The sequence below is a fragment of the Pleurodeles waltl genome, chromosome 9 (genome assembly GCF_031143425.1).
Source record: "Pleurodeles waltl isolate 20211129_DDA chromosome 9, aPleWal1.hap1.20221129, whole genome shotgun sequence".
In the NCBI taxonomy this organism is placed as follows: domain Eukaryota; kingdom Metazoa; phylum Chordata; class Amphibia; order Caudata; family Salamandridae; genus Pleurodeles; species Pleurodeles waltl.
The window spans coordinates 343420166-343435676 of record NC_090448.1 but is presented as its reverse complement, the minus strand read 5'-3'; the positions used below and the strand labels follow the sequence as shown (position 1 = coordinate 343435676).

General features: G+C 43.2%; 1 protein-coding gene across 2 annotated transcripts in view; it reads right to left on the bottom strand.

Annotated features, from left to right (window-relative positions):
- The window catches only part of PAK4 (p21 (RAC1) activated kinase 4), a 202103-nt gene that overhangs the window by 121967 nt on the left and 64625 nt on the right, over window positions 1-15511 (bottom strand). For both annotated transcript variants that reach the window (XM_069206912.1, XM_069206913.1), the window contains exon 2: window positions 7697-7921. In XM_069206912.1, coding sequence (XP_069063013.1) covers window positions 7697-7900 — 204 coding nt within the window. In that variant the 5' untranslated portion in view covers window positions 7901-7921. The remainder of the gene's footprint in view (window positions 1-7696; window positions 7922-15511) is intronic.

The following is a 15511-nucleotide window of genomic DNA, read 5'->3' as shown; positions in this document are numbered from 1 at the left end:
AAAAGGCCACCCTTTCACTAGGTTTTGTTCCACCACTGCAGAGAGAGAAAGGCCCCATTGTCCACTCAACCCTGTGCCTGAGACCACTGGTGTGATAGACATTCCTGCAACAGGCGCATGCAAAGACATGAATGGGGCACTACTGAACTGCATGAGGCCATCATTCCCAAAAGTCTCATGACTAACTTCACTGTCACCCTTTGATTGGGGCAAAAGTGAAGGAACTGTTGTTGAAAATTCTGTATTTTGTGCATTTGGATAAGCAATGCCTATTTGTGTATTTATTAATGCCCCTATTTTAGAAGCTGATCGTGAATCCTGACCGGGAAAGTAATTCTATTGCTGGCTGAACGTGACTGAGACAGAGAGCTGGCTTTTATGATCCAGTCATCTAAATATGGGCACACATGAATTTTATGTCTGCAGAGGTCAGCAGCTACTACCGCTAGACACACTGAATACCTGTGGTGCTCTGGTGATTCCACATGGAAGCACTTTGAATTGGGAGTTCTGCTTTCCTATTACAAATCTGAGATACTTTTGGTGAGCTGGGTGGATAGGGATATGAAAACAGGCATCTTTTAGATCTAATGCTGACATGTAGTCACCCTGTTGTAACAGGGGTAAAACGTCCTGAAGCATGACCATATGGAAAGTGTTCTGATAGGATGTAATTGTTTAGTGACCTGAGATCCAGAATGGGTCTTAGTGAGCCATCCTTCTTTGGGATGACAAAGCAGACAGTATACTCCTGTCCCGTGACGTTGAATAGGAATTGGTTCTATTGCCCCTTTTTCTAATAAAGATTGTACCTCCTGCTTTAAGAGGGTAATGTGATCCTCAGAGTATGTGATTGCGAGGTGGTATATTAGGAGGTGTGGAACTGAGCTCCAGACAATAACCATGTTAAATAATATCCAATACGCATTGATCTGTTGATTGATATTGAAGGCGTCCTACAGATGTTGATTTTTCGGAGCGGAGTCGTAGACATTCACTGCTTGGAAACAGTAGTAGAGGCCCGTGGGGATGTGGTTTTGCCTCTGTAATTATTGCCCCTATAGGGACCTTTGTAGAAACCTTTGAGACGAGGTGTGTGGTTATTTTTTTGTTGTAAGGTATGGACGCCTCACCTTAGGGAGATTTAGAGGCTGGTCTGAACGTCGACCTACAAAAAGTACCAAGGTACCTGGGAAGCTGAAGAGCTCCCATGGACTTGGCCCCCTCGTTATCCTTTTTCATTTTTTCTAGGGCCTGATCTACTTGTGGGCCAAAGAGATGTTCCTCGTCAAAAGGCACATTTAGGATTGTTTTCTGTACCTCCTGCTTGAAACTAGAAATGTGTAGCCACATATGCTTATGAAATAGATACTGGTATTAATTCCCCTGGCTGCAGTATCCACTGAGTCTAAGGCACAGCGTATGGAGTTGTTCTAAATGAGCTGGCAGTCATTCACATTCAGTTTCATTTTATGAACAATTGGCTCTGGTAGTGATTTGGATTCAGAGTATGGTTTGGACCGGAGTCTTTATGGTGCCGAAGCAGATGTGCTTTTCGGTGCCAAAGTCATCGGAGATGAGTGAATTTTTCATAGCCGAAGAAGTCGGTGCTGAGCAAGAGGTGGTAAGTTTCAGCATAGAGGTTGATGGTATTCAGCTCTAGGTGGAAGGAAGCACTTTCGTTTTAGGTTTTGGTGCCGATGAGGAGCATCTGAAAAGTTTTTTTGATGTCTGCAGTGGCCAGAATTCAGTGGCAGCTCAATATCTTTGGCTTCCGCAGTGGGGAGTTTTTTGGGTGGGTTTGTTGACAGAGAGGGATGTCCTGCTTCTTGAGCAATAGTTCATCTTCTGAGTCTGAATCTTGTATGGAGAAAACCTCCTCCTCTGCAGTTGAGGCCTTCTAGATCTCCAGCTCTGTGTCAGACATGGGGTCTTGGAGACCGAAAATGTTGGGCATTTCTTCCAACTCCTGCCACTGCATTTCTCGACAGCGAGCCCTTCTGTTACGTAGAGTTTTTCCGATCTGAAGGATCAGCAAGCCTCACAATCTTCTTCTCGATGTTCCTGCGACAGGCAGAGGTTAGTGACCTGATGTTGGTCAATCTGAGAAAATTTGGAATGGCACTTCAGACGGAATCGAAATGGCGTCCGTTCCATCAATCTTTCATTCTCCAAGGTGTAGTGGCGAAAATGTCCTTCCAACGGCACGTCCAAAAGGGCCTCGAGCAGAAAAAGAAAGAAATCCACATAGACAAAAGATTTCTTCAATCCAGGTACAGAAAAAGGGACAAATTAAACTCCATCTGAAACTATGCCGACAGAGTTGGAGAGGGTTTACTGAACGTAAGAGATTTATTACGTTCTGGAGCTCCAAGTAAACATGTCCGGACCCGACAGCGGAAGAAAATTGCAGTCGAGAGGAGGAGTCTACACACCTCCTGACTCTTAAGACTTTTCCGAACAAAAACAACTTGCAACCTTCTGGACCAAACCCTAGATGGCGGAGCTATGCAGAGCATGTGCATCTACAGCCACACAATGCACCAAACATATAGTTTTATCAGTAGAACTGTGTGTCTGTGCAAATGAAGTGGCCATTTCAATGAAAAATGTGTTGTCTGTAAATTACAGTGCACTACCAGACAATGTTTCAGTAAACATTTAGGAAAAAAATTGCGCTACTTAGTCGTTAAAGCTAGGTGGGTCGCAAACGTTTGTCATTCTAAAAATTGAGTCTTGGTTCTAAAAAGTTTGAGAAACACTCATCTAGTGCAACAAGACATGAATTATTCACTGGGATACAAAACCAGGAATAAGGGCGACATTGATGGGCGGAATCAAGGTTGCAGACTATTTAAAATATTCATGCCTGATCCAATCTAGGTTTGAAATATGAAGCTCGTATTTTGTTTTTTACTAAAACCAAGCTGCCTGATCCAAGGATTTTCAGCCTACAAGTCCGGATAAACAAGTTATTGTTTTTTATCATGCAATCTTTCTTTGGCCGTTTCCACAACAACACTGACGGAGCCAACTCTGGGTCTGCTGCTGCTGATCTCAGCGTGATGCTTGCCCTGACTGGCTACGAACCACATGTGAATGAAGCTGCTTCCTGCTTGGGGCGGTTTCTGATGAGTTGCAATATTTCCCTGTGCGCACACTAACAGACTCCTGGGACTGTACTCCCCTGACTATCCAGGGAAATGAATGTAAATGGATTTAAATGACATCGTATGCTAGAACCAAAAAGACAGAACCACCATGAATGTACATATACTCTCCAAAACAGTCCTATAGAGGGAGCACAAAACTTAAAAAGAGGAAATTAACTCCAGTCATTAAGAAATAGAATCCAGGCTCAATGCTTGGTTATTAGTCTGACCTAGGGCAACATCATTTAGGGGGCATTTCACAATATGAAAGGACGGTCAAGAAAACCAATGAGTGCATCAAAAATACAAAGTGCTTGCAGATATTTTAAAACATATTGAAATGCATAATTGCAAATGGCACATAAAATAAAATACATGAAAAGAAAACAATGCACAAAAACATACAAATAAATTAGCTTTTTAGGTACAGCAACACCAAGTCTAAAATTCCAACTATCCACACACCAACATATGAAACTTTACTGAAATACAATTTTATATTTCTTTATATCTCTATATTTTCCATATAGATGTATACCCTTGCTATTTAGTTATTTATCTATATATTTATTACTATACTACTGTAGAAAGAAAGAAAAAAAAGTCTTCAACTCCCCCAATGCACTGTTCTGTCTCATCCTATACCTCTCTTAATATATCCTCTACCTCCACACTGATTCATCGCAAAACTTATTCTATTACTATGCTCTCCCCAAGATCCATTCTTGATTCTTCCCTCCTTGACGGACTCACCCCAAAACTCATTCTACTACTATGATCTTCCATATAGCCCATTCTAAACTCCCTCCTCCTCTATCCCTCCTTGACTCACTCCAAACCTCATTTTAATAGAATGATCTCCCTAATAACTATTTCTAGACTCTTCCCTTCTCTATCGTTCCTCTGACTCACCCAAAACCTCATCTAACTAATATGAACTCCCCGAATAACGCTATCTAGACTCTTCCTTCCTCTGTCCCTGCTTTATCCTATTCAATCAGCCTAGCAAACTCATATGTCAACCCTTAAAATTAGCAACTTGTATATTCTAATGCTAATCCACCACTAATAATTTGGGTTCCGGTGTAGCTTTGTCAGAGGTAGCAAGAGCTATATAAATACAATTACAATTTATAGAATACTTTCGACATAAACAAAGAAATCAATCCTCACTTAACACAATCATAATGGCATAGATCAGAGGTGGATGCATTTACATTGTAAGCTACCGCCCTGAGAGTATGAATTACACTTAAACGGCAATGTGAATGAGAAACAATGGAAAGTGCTGCATCTGAGAGAAAGGCAAAGAAAGCAGCTCTCATACATCTGTAAGGGGAAGAAAGAACAAACATGGCTCCCCCTCCTAAGGCATCAAGAAAGGCAAAGGCTCACAAAGGCAACGCTTAGAAGTGCGATTAAGGAAGGCATCTATACTTTCACTCTTCCTCTGTCTGTCAGACAAGGTAGGTCCCTCCCATTTCATTGGCCTCTTAAGATTCCTTTCCCAAGAATCTCATAGTGAACTATGACCTTGTTTGCAAGTAATGTAACCCTCTTGCAATGTATTTTCTTCGTGGCATTATTATTTATCCTAGGAAACCACTGTGCCACTCACTCTTGACACTGTTACCCCTTATATTTGGGAGTTCTTAGTACCTCTTGGAGCTCAAACTTGCATGTCTTTTGCTCCCTGGTACCGCCCCTTCTATAAACCTTGCCACTTCCCCACTTTTGGTTTCTGGTAATCACTACACTTTCATAGTTTTGACTCATCATTCAATTCACTCCTTAATAACTCTTACCTCCTCCTCCCGCCCCCAAACACCTAGCACATTCCTTAACCACTGCTGTCAAGTGTTTGGCACCATCACTGCTCCATACATCCACTCTGTCAGCCTGGGAACAATCAATCCTCTTATTTAACTGAAAGTTTGCTAGTAACAAAGCTATTTACAGGATTACTTATGCTTGCCAACTTAATATATAATTTCTGATGCCATAAAATACTTTTCCACTAACCAATAGCCCACTCCCTTTACCTCCGATATTACCTTTCTTCTCTATCCCTGTTCTAGCCCCATGTACTCCCCTCATTGCTTTCTCCCTCTTCTATCCATTTACCTATCCAAACAAAATGCAGTTAGGTCTCTGGAAATCGCTCTCCACTCAGTTCCCGTCTGAATGGAATGCACGTTACTCCACGATATTCTTTCTCCTGTAAATGATGGCTTCTTGTACCTCCCTCCCCACGCCCAGACAGGCGACATCTGTTAAATTGTGTTACTTAACTTTTTCAGTCACCTTCGACAAGGTCAACTACTGGAAATGAGTTTTAGAGGCACGTTCTTGGGCTGATCACTTCCTTCTTTGCCTTCGGATGTCTAGAGGCAAATATCAGATACTGCACCTCAACACAGTCTCTTAAGTACGATCAGACTCATTAAGTCACAAAAACGAATTCATACATTGAGTCTTATGTCTAACAACCAAATACTTTAGTGCCAACGTGCACCAATATGACAATACACAGCCAAATCTTAAAATTTCACCGTAACCTGACATCTCAATCCTATGAAAACGATGAAACTGCCTCTTGCAACTACAAGCCTGAACGTCAGGACATTGCCTTCATCTAAACCAACAGAAAAAGGAATGTATCCTCCTATCAACCAAAAGAAAACCCCCTCCATTCTGAACTCAATCTTCCTGAAGGGCTTCTCCCACTGCACCCTTCCCTGCTGCCAAATCCCTAGGGTTCATGTTAAATTCGGACCACACACTCCTTCTGCATGTCAAAGGGACACACGCTCACCCCCTTTTCAGCTGCATGCTCTGAGGAAAATCTACCAACTCATCCCCACAGAACATCTCAGAACAGCAGTGTATTGATCAATCATATTTAGATTGGCCTATAGCAAAGCCTTTCCAGCCAGGGACAAATTTTCCTCTCTGGCCCCACTCAAAGATGACTGTTACTGAGTACTCAGGCTTATACAATGGGACAACAGGTTCTACCATATCACCCGTGCACTTCAAGATCTAAGCTGGCTTCTGACAAGTCAAGATTCAAACTATGCTTCTCTGCCAACCGGACATAGAACATAATAAGAAGCACTAATCCTGGAAGCACCCAGTTTCAAAACATCCACTGCCAGAAAATAATTATCAACAGGAACAGCTGCATCGGCGTGGAATTCTCTTATTCAGCATAGAAAGCTAATTACATTTATTTTCTTCAGGTAACACCAAAAGGCACACCTACTCAAACAATTCCTCAACTAAAATCAACCTCAATATTCAGCCATATTTTAAAGTCTTGCTCTCCTACATCTGTTTGTTTCATTTTTACGATGTCATGTTGAACCCTCACCCAAATTTTGCTGTAATCCTGCTATTCGTTATATTTACATGTAAATCGCCTTAATTTGTGCTATAAAAATATTCAAATAAATAAACAAATGGTATTTACCCACATCCTTAATAGTGCTCACTTCCACTCAGAGTACCCCTTATCAGCTTTGCCTCCTTACCACCCTGCACACCGATACCGCCAACATCTGCTTATAAATGCCTCGCAAATCCTTTTTGGTCTTGCTTTTATCTTTTAATCCTTCACAAGCCGAAGCTCATTTCTACACTATTCTGCCTTTCTACAAACTGCTGAATACTCTGCTTCTGTTTAAACACCACAACTAGCTGTATCTCTGCTATATTCTTGCCGTTCTTTATTGTGCCCTTCTGGGAGATGTAATACACCCTAAGTTACCCTAAGCAGGGTGCAAGTTGTGCTAAATAAATTAAAAACCTAAGCCTTTCTAATTACTAATAACTCCCTGTATTCTCCAACACTAACCTGTGATGACAGATGTAGTTCAAAATCACAACATTCTCTTCCATGTAACCCCTGGCATTGGCATCCCTTTTACCCCGTAACACCCTTGTAGCACTTCTTCATCTTTACATAGGGATACCCTTCCTCACTTGCAACAGTCCTCGGCAGGTGACCATCGCTTTACTGCATCCTACCCTCGTCCCACTATAGTCCCCAGCTAAACGCCCATGTAAACATCAGGGATTCCTACAATTTAATGCCAATGTCGTTTTCTTCCCAACTGGTATGTTCACACACCTTGAAGAGAGTGAGGGACACAGATAAAATTCCTGGCACAATGCCATTCAGTTTCAATCCTGGCACACGGCCGTGCAGCTTGATTTCACGCACTGAGACATTCAGTTTGTGCACTGTCCCTGTCCCTGATTACTCACTTCAAAATTACCTCCTTGCTTGGCCCGCTTCCCCTCCAGCAGGACCTGCTCCCTCCTCTCATTCCCCTACTCTGATACACACCCTTCTCTTAACCCTCCAAAGTACAAGCCTTCCTCTACTGCTCATTCTCATTCTCCACTTCTACATTTCCTATGACGTTTGCACTAACTCTAGTGGCGTCTCATTTGTGGTTAATCCAACTGTAAACACTATTAATGCAAGTGTGGTGGAGAGGTCAGATTTCGTACAAATGTAAAGAAAACTTTTAAATTACCTTCTGCTTGCCATGCTGGATGGTGGTGATGCAGGCAGGGTCCACCAGAGGTTTTGGTCGTTTGGCATATTCCTCGATAATGCCCTGCCATTGCCGTGGCAACCCAGTGAATTTCTGTTCTTGCTCATCAAAGCCAGTATGTACTCGGTGCTCAAAGTTAGATGGCGCCGAGATCTCTACACGTTTTTTCTTCTTGCCGAACATGTTGTAGGGACACTACTACGCCTGTAAGAAAAGGGAAAAAACATTTAGAAACGGGTCACCTCAAAATGATGACAGCAGCCAACAGAATACATAAGTAATAAGACGAACGAATACCACAGGCTTGAGCGAAGTAAAGAGAATAACTGTAGGGCCAGGACATATGCCTCAAAGTTTAAAGGAGTCGAGACTTGAATTTGACCACTCTGTACAAATGGGGCGAGACTGCCATGCCTGTAACAGTAGAGAGGATGCAAGAACGCAAGACATTCAGAGTCTCAAAAGAAAGCACCAAACGGAAGTTAATTAAATGGGAAATAGTTGGCCTGTTCCGAACCATGTATAACAACAAACCTAAACTCTTAAAAGTAAGCATTACAGAAAGAGCAACTGGTTTATCTCATTACTTAACTCTCCCATTTTAGATTTCATTTCCCACTGCCATCAAAACACACATTTTGAAGGCATCAGATGGTCAGCAGATTTTATTTAATAAAATAACATCTATGGTAAGCTGAAAATCACACTATAGTCTGCAAAAGGAGACCACTTCAAACTAGGGACAAGAAGGGGTACTATTGACATTATATAACAAGCATTGACAAATCCAGGAGATTTAGCTATATTATCGTGTTTCCCTTTCAGGGGAGGGCTAAGTGACAAAACATTCCTTCACTATGCGATACAGAACATGCTTGTTGTTGAGGTGGTTGTGTGTTGTTGCTAGAGGCCACAGTTTGACAAAGTGAGGTAGTTTGTTGATCTCCTAAGCAAAGATCACTCCCCATTAAACACTGGCCCTGCAGGTTGTAGTTCAATCCTGTTTACCACTGACCTACTACTTGCATTTATTACAACACTACGTCTAGGTCCTGCTGCGTAGGGTTTTGTACGGGAAAACAAGTCCAGCTTGAGATCTCATTGAAAAACAAGCATTTTCAATGCAACGGTTCTCACATGTGTTCGAGTTAGAGCTATTAGCGTTGTAAAGCAAAAAAAACAAAAAGCAGCGCGATCGCGCTATGTAAAATACAGTGAGATCGCCCTGCATGGCAAATAAACAGATAAAGCAGTCCGGACTCAAGGCTGAAAACATCGGGCCTCGTATGTTTTTTGTACTTTACCGGTGCTGTGTAGGTGGGCTAAACACCGGAAAAGGCTTGACGTATGCATGCCTGTCACAAATGAAAGCAGGTGGATTTTAAAAGGCAAGTCCACAAACCAATGTAAGTGACTGACGTGGCATGGGTGTGGCTTCAAGCCCAAAGAGAGATTACAGAATGGACCGAGCACTTTGTGCTCACCCATAAAAAGTGAAGACGATCAATCAAGCAGAGCCCATTTATGTTTATAATAAGCAACAAACCAGACAAAGACTCTTCTAAAGCCATGTATCACAAACAGATTCAAAAGCACGTGGGATTTGCGGAAACCCATCCTGAAGTGGATTGCACTTAGAGAACCTTGAGTTGGTGATAGCATGAACTGTGATTTTACAGCAGAAGATATATGGGAGAACGATCCATTTCCGCAAATGGTTTACTGTGGGATTGAAGGTAAGCTTTTTCTGTGTCATAAAATCCAGGCTTTGTTTCCGAAATGAAAGAGGATTTTGTATTGTTGTGGAGTTATTACTGTAATGTTTGTTTTGGTATTGTGGAGATCTCTCTGTGGTGTTACAATGGTAAGAGTGTAGTGTTAATCTCGTTGTGCTATAGGTACATTCATTGTAGTCTAGCACTGTTCTTTTGAAATGTGTGATGGTGGTACATATAGTCTGAAGTGGTGGCACCTGCTCTAGACAGCAGAAAAAGTAGTGGTAGCAGGACCTGAAAGATGAGAAGAATCTCCAATAGCGTATTGCCTTCCTTACTGTGCTTAGTTGAGTCCTACTGCAACGCAACCTAATCTCAAATATTGAATGTGATTCTGAAAGCTAAATTATAACTGATCAGCTCTCTCTCCAGAAGGACTAAGCACCTAAATACCAGAGGACTGGAGATTCTGACCACTGATTCTAATTTTCTTGCAACCAGAAGTACCGCCCTACAGCATTCAGAAGACGCACCACGTGGCATAATCAGGCCCTCACAGACTAGTCCTAAACTTAAACTTAAATACTAGTCTTAAAGAGCACTAAGCAGACAGTCCTGTGCGCTTGACCGAAATGTGGAGACTAAAAATAGAGACCTGTGAATGCCATTAGATGTAGGAATGATTGCTCACAAGGTTTCTAGACTGCTTGAGGAGCAGTTTTCACAAAAAGTCTAACAAAGCAAGTGTGTTTGACCACTCCAGAAGATATTCCACATAGGCCAGACTGGTTATTTTGAGGGAAGTATGCATTTCTACTGCACCTTTTTGTTTGTGAAGGGAACTGGCACTGCTGCCAAGATGGTGGGGAAAGCTGCAACTTCTGTTGGCTGCCCCGAACCAGTACAAATCAAAAAGTGCACTGTTCCTCATAGATAGACTGAGGTCACAGAGACACTTCTATATTTACAAGCTAGAACATTCACACACCCACTGGATGTTATGCTTCATCATCGGGTCTGCTCCTCGGACTGGTGCTGCAATGTCTGACGAGCCCCACAAGGGGGCTCTGTGCCAGAGGTCTTTTGAAGTGCGTGCCAGGAAAAGAGTAGGAAAAAAAATCAGACCTACTAGAAACAGAGGAGAGCTGGAGAAAAATAGATAAAAATTGGCTTGAGAACCACACTGCAACAGATTTATTGTACGTGATAGATCTCGGTCAAGGTTAAAAACAAGGGGGAGTAGAGAGGAAATAATGTTCCACTACTCTATCCAACTAAGTGTAGGGCAAAGGGACACTATCTCGAGCCCTAACTACAGGTCAGAATGTTTCACACCTTGGGTGTCCCTATGGATCAGGTGGCGTTTCATCAGGACCACAAGAATAACACCTTAGCTACTCATAAAAGTGCCTAAATGAGTGTGAAAATATAGAAAGAAAATAGTAACTTACATAGAAAGCTATGCAAAAAAATGATCACAATAGGTATAGACCTGTGAAGAAAGAACAAACCAAAACATAACAGCATAAAGTCAAATTCACATTAAAAACGGAAACCACCCTAATGTGACAGTAATCAATTATGACATGCATTCATGCTATGTGTAGCAATTACTATGGCAAGTCGTGAACCTGTCATATCCCATTGGTTACCTCCAAAATCAAACAAAATAGTAAAATGGCTTACCCTCCTATATTAAGGGTAGGGTATCATGGGCAAAGTGAAGGCTGAGAAACTGTTGTCGCATTTAGAATAGATAGTAATTGATATGTACTGCCAAACATAACTGAACATGGAGATACCAGTTAGTATGTTATCAAAGCAAATAAAGGGATGCATAGCTCTGTATTATGAAAAATCTGTACCCAAAATATAAAAGGTCATCAGGTCAGATTGCTGAGGTCCAAGTGTATATGCTTAGAAACAATTATATCTGCAAGCAAGGGGAAGATAGCCGATCACAAATCAGGATCTAAAAAAAGTCAAGGTGGCTACCGCTAAAAATACATGCAAAACATTTCTGATAAAGGGGAAAAATCATGGTTGAAATAAAAATGCATTATTCAGTTGAACAACATAGGTGAACCCAATGCTTCCCCCCAAGCAGGCAGACAACCTTGATTGCCCAATGCGGACAGACAAAGTAATTTCGACCCTGCACGTCAGAAACATCTAAAGTCACCCAGGCCGGACGGTTTTACGGCCCTCTTTTATAAAACTTTTAGCTCCACAATTGCCTCTAGCCTGACCTAACTATTCAATTCGATCAAAGGTCCAGATATGGTACTGACCTAGAAGGTGGATGCTGCTGTTGTAGTCATCCCTAAGCCAGGGAAGGACAAGCAACAATACAGTTCCTATTGCCCGATATCCCTCATCAACATGATATTAAACTCTTTACCAGTATACTGGCGGTCCGCTTGGGGCCTCACATGCCGGCCAGATTGACCTGGACCAGGCGGGGATTGTAGCCAACAGACAGTGTAGTGACAATACTAAATGTATCCTACATCTCACAGATAAGGCTAAGCGCTCCCGAAAGTAAATAAGACTGTTGACTACATAGACACCGAGAAGTTGTTGGACTAAGTTTACATGCCTTCATGAGGCTACACTTACCCACTTTGGTATTGAGATTTTCCATACATGGATCCTTTGCATCTATGGCCGCCCCAGGGATGACAGTCCGGGTGAATGGGCACACTTCGGCAGCCTTTGCTATAGGTAGGGACACACCACAGTGGTGGCCCTTTCGTCCCTGTTTGCCCTCTACATGGAACCTATGCCTACGTCTGACATTCCTGTTAGCACTGGGACACCTTTGGTGGAGTAGAACACACTATAAGCCTTTACGCAGATGATGTATTGGTGGCGTTAGACAACCCAACCATAGCCCTCCAGGCATTTTTGGCTGAATTAGTGGTCTTTGTACAGTCGTCAGGGTTCTGGTCATAGCCCATAAATCACAGGCCCTTAACCTCTTGGTCTCTGAAGCAACATTGGAGCATCTCAAGACATTATCCAATCCAAAGGAGACTAATTCTATGCCCTACCTGGGGATTCACTTGGCCTCTTCAGTTACAGCGACCACGTCCCTCAAATAAGTTCCCTTGCTTCGCCAAATTAAACAGGATCTATCCCGATGGAAATATTATAGGCTTTCCTGGTTTTGTCGGGTGACCGCCCTCAAGATGACCGTTTTGCCCAAGAGCTTATTTTTATTCCAGGCCCTCCCAGTGACACCCACTGCGGACATGATCAAGTCTCTACAAGGGGAAATTAGTTGTTTTGTCTGGGCAGAGGGTCACTCTTGGATGTAACAGAAGCACAGCTACATACCCCCAAGCAAAGGAGGATTGTGTATCCCGAATCTCCCACAATACTATCAGGAAACCTGAGAAGCACTGGACTGGGCAGTAGCTGTGCAGCACTTACGAAAACCCCTTAAAAAAAGAAAAAAAGAAATCACACTTTCAGAGGAGTCTTTATTCCTCCCCAGTCACTAGAGCCACCATGGATGTATGAGATCAAGAGGGACTGCATAAAGGTCTATCTTCACTCTAACCCCCGCACCCTTTGACACTGATCACGGGCAATGCGTATTCTATGCCAGGAATAGATCAGGTGGCATTCTCTGCATGACAACGAGTAAGATGTCGCTCTGTGGGACAACTGCGAAGACAGCCTGCTCCCTTTCGATCAGCTAAGCCTCAACTATAACCTACCCGAATCAGAGAAATGGCTATTTTCAGGTTTAGCACTGGCTTATGTACTAGACCATACATCCTGGGCCTAGAGACATCTTGTACCTTTTGAGAAATGGTTGGTGATGAAAACTTCAGACAGACAGCTAGTCACTGAGTTGTACGGCATTCTGCGCCAAGCCATACTGCTCACTAAAAGAGCAGTCTAGAGGAGGTGGGAATCAGAACTCTGGAGACAGCTGACACAAAAGGAGTCGGGGATGTGTATTACAGAGCGCGACACACCACATGAAATGCAGCCAGTTTCGAGGCGACCACCAATATAATAACACACTGGTACCTTACCCCAGTGCACCACCACAAAGGTAATCCAAGATGGACTGCCGATTGATGGAGTGGCTGCAGCTCTCCTGGGACAATGCTCCACTTGTGGAACTGCCCTAAGCTTATAAAATACTAGGACATCATCTTAGATGATATTGACAAATATAGATACGCAAATACCGCGGTTCCCGCCTACACAGTCTACAGTCTCGGGGCTCTCAAATGAACTCACACTCCCGCTCAAATCCCATAGGGGATGTCATCTAGGGCTGGCCTTCGGTGCAGCTCTACAGAACATCCTGACACACTAGGACACATCCCAACACATCTAGGGTGGTGCACCACTTACGGCATATCCTTGGGTTGGGAAAGGGGGGTGGGGGGAATATATTATTATATATATCACACTCACCGTAGCTGCACAGGGCAATTCTTATAGGAAGCTCTGGTGCCTATACATTGCTCTAGTCTCAACGGAATTGCGAGCTCACGTGCCCTAGGAATCTGCGCCTCTTACATTTGACAGATGTTGCCACCCCTACACAATCTGCAGCAACCAAATAGACTAATTACCAACAGGAGATGGGCAGCAATATCTTCTATGCCTTATTGCAATGCGTACCACAGGAGGAGGGTATTGGGGGGGGGGGGGGGTTCTTGTTGGGTGGGTTATTGGCTGATTAATGTGGTAACTGCGAAGCGCGCAGCGACGTTCTATGCACCGCAGTTTTTTCTGTTGCACAAACACTAACAGAGATTTGAACCATAAACTTTAAGAATGATCAAATATCTTGCCTTCTGCAGATGCCGCCCTCTTTAGCCTTGGCAACACCATCTGGAGTTTCAACCATTGTCCAGTTGCAATACAAAAAGACAGCGCTCAATCCAACAGAGCGCAACGTTCCGGAAACCAAACAGTGCACACATGATCGAGATGCGCTGTCAAACGCACTCATAAAAAGGGAGGACGAAGGGAGTCTTGCCACGAAGACCTGGGGACAGGGTGGCGTAAGAGGCTTGTGGTGGAAACTGGTGAATCTCTGGACTTCTGTGCAACTTCTGACAGTGAAGACAGGGGAGCATGTGCCACAATTTAGCAATCACCTGCCGCAAGCAGACGTGTCTCAACCGTGTTCTGCACCTGTTCTATGGCCACTTTGCAAAGACAGTGAGCAATAGCTCTGCTATAGCTTGAATCTGGATGTTTATTCTTTCTTGACCCTATAGATACCACTTTTGTTCAAAGATGATAGACTATATGTTACACTGCAACTGAACATGACTAAACGCATATTGTAAGTGTCCCTTTTCCCCCTTCCCCACAGCTGTGAACTGGCACTTATCCTAAGATTCAATACCATAACTGATATCGAAAGTCGACGTTAAATGTGCAAAAAAAACAAAAAAACTCTGCTTATAGCTTAGGGAAACGCAGGGGAGGTGACGATAGTAACACGACGCATTTACACATTCTCTTGAAACCACCACTAGAAGTTATCACCTGCAGGAGATAGGAGTTTGGACAACGCTATGCAAGTTCCACCCGCTACCGGACCTCCCTCCTCCTCCCAAGGAGGACGAGCTAGCGTTTGCCCTTTGCTGAAATCCGAATGATCCGTTTCTTCCTGGAGTCATGGCTAGAAACGCAATCCTGTTTACCTGACACAAACACAATAGCCTCACTGGGAAGCGGAGGGGGTGGGGAAGGAATGGAGTAACTACAAAGGCGAACACACAAGCAGGAACCATTACACATATTTACATCATAACCATTACAGAGAAAGCCATTCACAAAATGTCCACCGCAAACGTAAAAACAAGGCCCTTCCGGGAAAACCTGCTCACACAAAGAATGCATTAACGAAAACCCAGAATTTGTCCACAGACACGAAGCGCACGTCTAAGCATTTGTGGCCATTCATTTCCTTGTAAAGGGAATCTTTGTAGTACACAGGTCAAGGTACTCATAAGAGTGCTTACTGAAATCACAGCTAACCCCCTCCTTTATTAATGCGCTGCGTGTGGGTTCCTGATTCTTCGTGCATACAAAC